Genomic DNA, 5,162 nt, shown 5'->3' with positions numbered 1-5,162 from the left:
GATGCCACCCAGAGGGACCTGGACAAGCTTGAGAAGTGGGCCCATGTGAACCTCATGAGGCTCCACAAGGCCAAGTGCAAGGTCGGGGTCCTGGGTCGGGGCAGGCCCCGGTATCAATACAGGCTGGGGGGATGAAGGGATTGAGAGGAGCCCTGCCGAGAAGGACTTGGCGCTGCTGGCGGATGGAAAGCTGGACATGAGCCGGCAATGTGCGCTCACCGCCCAGAAAGCCAACCGCCTCCCGGGCTGCATGAAAAGCAGCGTGGCCAGCAGGTTGAGGGAGGTGATTCTGCCCCTCTACTCCGCTCTGGCGAGACCCCACCTGGAGTCCTGAGCCCAGCTCTGGAGTCCTCAGCACAGGAAAGACATGGACCTGTTGGAGAGGGTCCAGAGGAGGGCCGCAAAAATGGTCAGAGGGATGGAACACCTCTCCTATGCAGAAAGGCTGAGAGAGTTGGGGTTGTTGAGCGTGGAGAAGAAAAGGCTCCAGGGAGACCTTCTTGCTGCCTTTCAATACTTAAAGGGGGCTTATAAGAAAGATGGGGAGAGAGTTTTTAGTAGGGCCTGTTGCGATAGGACAAGGGGTAATGTTTTTAAAGTAAAGGAGGGTAGATTTGGACCAGAGGTAAGGAAGACATTTTTGACGCCGAGGGTGGTGAAACACTGGCACAGGTTGCCCAGAGAGGTGGGTAGATGCCCCATCCCTGGAAACATTCACGGTCAGGCTGGATGGGGCTCTGAGCAAGCTGACCCGGTTGAAGGTGGCCCTGCTCATTGCAGGGGGCTTGGACTAAATGACCTTTAAAGGTCCCTTCCAAGCCAACCCATTCTATGGTTCTATATTTGACGCTGCCTTAGCCCTGAGACTCGGCAACCAGAGGTTTTAGACACACATCTGGACACGCTGTAGCCTGCTCGGCAGGAAGGGTTTGCTGTTGGTACCACCCGGACACGTGTGCGACAGTTCTGTCCCTCTTTATTTAGCGAGAGAGGGCTGATGCACGAAGCTGTCAGTGGGGGTTCTGTCAGTGCACCCCCAAGCCCTACCCTGGCGGGGCTGCCTTCAGCCCATGCTGGAGGGCCGGAGCAGCGGTCTTGAGGGTCGGGGGTGCCCTTCTCGTTGGGGCTGGCGGGTGCCGGGCTGACTGCGGAGCTGGAGGTTGGCCGGTGATGGGCCGGGGGGGGGCAGGGGCGGTGGGGAGGGTGGCTGCGGCAGTTTTTCGTTTTGGACCAGCGGCTGGTTATGTCGGGACGAGCTCTCGGAATTGACATGGTGGCTGGTCCGGCTGTCCGGGCGCGAGAACTGTGGCGGGGGCGGGCGCGGTGGCTTTTCCTTTTGGACCGGCGGCTGGTCGCGTCGGGACGAGCTCTCAGATTTGTCTTGCTGGCTGGTCCGGCTGTCCGGGCGCGGGAACCGTGGCGGGGGCGGGCGCGGTGGCTTTTCCTTTTGGACCGGCGGCTGGTCACGTCGGGACGAGCTCTCAGAGGTGTCATGGTGGGTGGTGCGGCTGTCCTGGCACGGGAACTGTGGGGAGGGTGGGCTCGCCGGCTTTTCTGTCCGGACCAGCGGCTGGTCACGTCGGGACCAGCTCTCAGAGTTCTCCTGATGGCTGGTGCGGCTGTCCGGGCGTGGGAACTGTGGGGAGGGTGGGCTCGCCGGCTTTTCTGTCCGGACTAGCGGCTGGTCATGTTGGGACCAGCTCTCAGAGTTCTCCTGATGGCTGGTCCGGCTGTCCGGGCGCGGGAACCGTGGTGGGGGCGGGCGCGGTGGCTTTTCCTTTTGGACCGGCGGCTGGTCACGTCGGGACGAGCTCTCAGAGGTGTCATGGTGGGTGGTCCGGCTGTCCGGGCGTGGGAACTGTTGGGAGGGTGGGCTCGCCGGCTTTTCTGTCTGGACCAGCGGCTGGTCACTTCGGGACCAGCTCTCAGAGTTGTCTTGCTGGCTGGTCCGGCTGTCTGGGCGCGGGAACCGTGGCGGGGGCGGCCGCGGTGGCTTTTCTCTCCGGACCGGCGGCTGCTGGCGTTCAGCCCAGCTCTCAGGGCGGCCGGGGCGGCTGGTCCAGCTGTCCGGGCGTGAGGTGCGGCCGCCGGTTTCCAGGTGGGCTCCTGAAGCTGCAGAGAGGCGCCTGTGGAGAGAGGAGGCTGCTGAGGCCCTGAGCTGCAGGTGGACCACAGGGACTCCCCTCCACAGCAGGGCCCAGAGCTGGCAAGGCTCGCCACCGCGGGTGGAGCTGCTGGCACACCGTGGCCGAGGTGGCCACCTGCACCTCATGGCACCACCGAGCAGGGCGATTGCTCCGGACACGTTCACGGGTCAGGAGCGGGCGCTAGTGTGCGCCTCTCTTTCTAGGGCAATCTCCTGCCCCGCTGTTTCTCTTCCTCTTCCTGACCTTGCCTTGCCTGTGCCTGTCGCTCCTGGGGGCTGCTCTTGTGCAGGCAGGATCAGCTGGAGCTAACGCTGGCTCCAGTCAGAGCAGGCTCCCGAGAAGGCAGCCCAGGAATTAAGAGGCCCATTAAAGCATCTGACAGGAGCAGAAACCTCAGCAGAGGTTTTGGGCCAACCGCTAACTCGCCACGCCGCAGCGGCCTGCCTAGAAATGCTTCATGGCTACAAGCAGCCATCAAAGGAAGCGGTGGGGGGGAAAGTCAAGGACTCACTGGTTTCTCTTCCTCCGCCGCCGGATCACGACGCAGCACACCACTATTGCAACTGGCAGGGAAACCACGGTTGCTGCTGTGCCTATCATACAGCGCCTTCGCACATCTTGGGGACAGAGAAGACTCGCGATGCTCTGGGGATCGTAACCACTCGTGGTTCCCTCGCCGACCACATCTGGAGGAACAATTCGGAACGTGAGCCCGTCCTGCGCACTGCTGGCAAGCTTGCAGCACGTTTGATATGGCCAGGAAGTTCTCTTGTTTCGCCCCAGTACTGGTGCCTGGAGGCACGCTCCCACCCTTGGGGAGAGGTTGTCCCACCGAACAAAACTCAGAAGGCCAGAAGGAGAGCACGGAGGGAGCGCAGCTGCTTGACCAGTCGCTCCTTTGAGGGACACGGACAAAAAGCATCCCTGCAGCAGGCAGTGCCAGCCCCAGCTCTCCCTCCCCCCGGGCCAGCTCCCACACCCCGAGGGGACGCAGTCAGGCCCTCTCACGAGCCACTTGAGCCTTGCTCTGCCCTTCTGCCTTTTGTCCAGCTCGGGCACCGCTCGCAGCCGCTCCCAGCTTTCGGGATGTGTCTCCCCCTTAGGGACCCCAGCAAGACTGTTCAGTACCTGAGTCCACTCGGAAAAATTCATATACGTTGCCGTGGTGGTCTTCTCTGGGCTTGGACCGCACTGCCAAGAAGCACAGACGACAGGTAAAGCCTCAGCATGGCTCAGGCACAGAGGATGCAGGAGGACGGGCAGGTTCCCCCTAAGCCCCTGCCCAACCTGGGAGTCAGGGCATTGCTCTGGACCTCAGCTGACGGGAGGGATCCCGCTCTGTGCTGCTCTTGTGCCTTGGGCCTCTAGGGACTCACGGCACGCTCGGGGATGCAGCTACGGCGGGAGGTACATTTGTGCAAGAGTCCCCTTTCCCATCATCTGCGGAACGTGGTCCACAGGCCTCGAAACCAAAACACTCAGCTTTGGCTGCTGACGGGGCGTGCAAGAGCGGGCACTGGGGGAAGAGCCTGCTGACACACGCGGATCCTGATGGGTGACTCCGGCTGACCACGGGACAGCAATTACCTGGCGTGCCGGCGGCTTGCACGGCCTCTCTTTCTCCAGCAGAGACTGGCAGTGAGCGACTGCTGCCTTCCGGAAACGCCTCCTTCTGCACAGCCTCTCGGTCCGTCTCTTGAGAAAGCAAGCGGGACAGTTGGATCAGACGGAACCGTTCCCCAGCAGGGAGATGGCATCTTCAGGAGGCAATACTTCTCAAAGACATTGACAAGGTTCAGAAAAAACGCCCGGGCTTTTGGGGCCGCGCCTAGGCACTACTCCAAACAACAGCCACGCCTGACCTGCTGGGGGAGCAGGAAATGGCACGCGATCTCCTGCTTTGCATTGCACGCAGTGCATTTTTGGCAACCTGTAGGCGATGCTAAATGCCTTCCTTCCAAGGGGACGGGGAGAAGCTGCAGCCAGGCCAGCCGGGGAAACAGCCCTTGTGAGAAGGGCTCCTCCGCAAGGCCCTCCTGCCCTGCCCTGTAAGCACCAGCAACGGTCACATTCGTCCCATCCCAGCTATCCGTCTGCCGGCGGGAAATGGAGCGCAACCCAAAAAGCCTGCCGAATCGGCGTCTCCACCCAACTTCCAGCACTAGGGAAGGCCAACCAGCGTTGCCTGGGACCTTGCTCCCGCCTGGAAGTGGCCCAGAAGCAAGCAGTGCTGCACGTGAGCTGAACACAAGTTCAGCACGTGCCAGGCCCTCAAATCTGCCTACCGACACCTGCACAAACCCGCTCTGAGCCGTCATGGTAAAACTGGGGCAGCAGCTGCCCCTGGCACTCGACTCGAGCCACAACTGGCAGCAGAGGCTCTGCACCATCCCTGGGGGTCGCCAGCGCCTGCAAGGCGTGAAACCCAGCCTCGCTGCCGCGAGGCTCTGATCGACCCCTTCCCGCTGCACAGGCTACAGCGTGTCCAGACATGGATCTAACACCTCCGTTTGCCGAGTCTCATGGCTAACGCAGAGTGAAATATGCCCACCGCGTGCTCTCTCCAGTTCCTTCAGAATTCCCCTTAGGACTTCTGATGGCTCCAGGGACTTCTTTCCTCCTTCCGCTTGGTCCTTGGCTCTTGGAGGACCTTAACAGAGAGTATTTGGTTCAATTTCACGTGAATAAAATATGGAAGAGCAGCACACAGACTGTGAGCTCAGCAGAGCCAAACTACTCACCCCTGCGATGCCAGCCGGGCTCTAGCGCAGTATCCAGCTGAGGAGCTGCAGAAGTCCTCCCTATGGGCACATCTGTAACTAGACACCCGGAGAAGCTTCCGTCACCTATTGTGATCTGCCTCGGCAGAACTGAATCGCAGAAGCGCTAAGGGGGCCATGCAAAGAGAGGGCACACAGGTGCAGGTCTCCGTCCTCACACCTGCAGAGGCGTCCGGCTGGCTGACCTTTGGGCCTTGAGCCGGCAGCTCTCAAAGGGAGGAAGGAAAAAGCCATG

At 61.3% G+C, this 5,162-nt stretch overlaps 1 protein-coding gene across 1 annotated transcript; it reads right to left on the bottom strand.

Moving 5' to 3' along the window:
- Positions 1-1,063: 1,063 nt before the first annotated feature.
- LOC132317905 (uncharacterized) lies at positions 1,064-2,272 on the bottom strand. Its single transcript, XM_059823415.1, has one exon. It carries the CDS (start codon positions 2,270-2,272, stop codon positions 1,064-1,066), a length of 1,209 nt encoding a protein of 402 aa, XP_059679398.1.
- Between the last annotated feature and the right edge of the window lie 2,890 nt (positions 2,273-5,162).

This window comes from Gavia stellata, chromosome 12 (genome assembly GCF_030936135.1).
Source record: "Gavia stellata isolate bGavSte3 chromosome 12, bGavSte3.hap2, whole genome shotgun sequence".
Taxonomy (NCBI): domain Eukaryota; kingdom Metazoa; phylum Chordata; class Aves; order Gaviiformes; family Gaviidae; genus Gavia; species Gavia stellata.
This window is presented reverse-complemented; position numbering and strand designations above follow the sequence as displayed.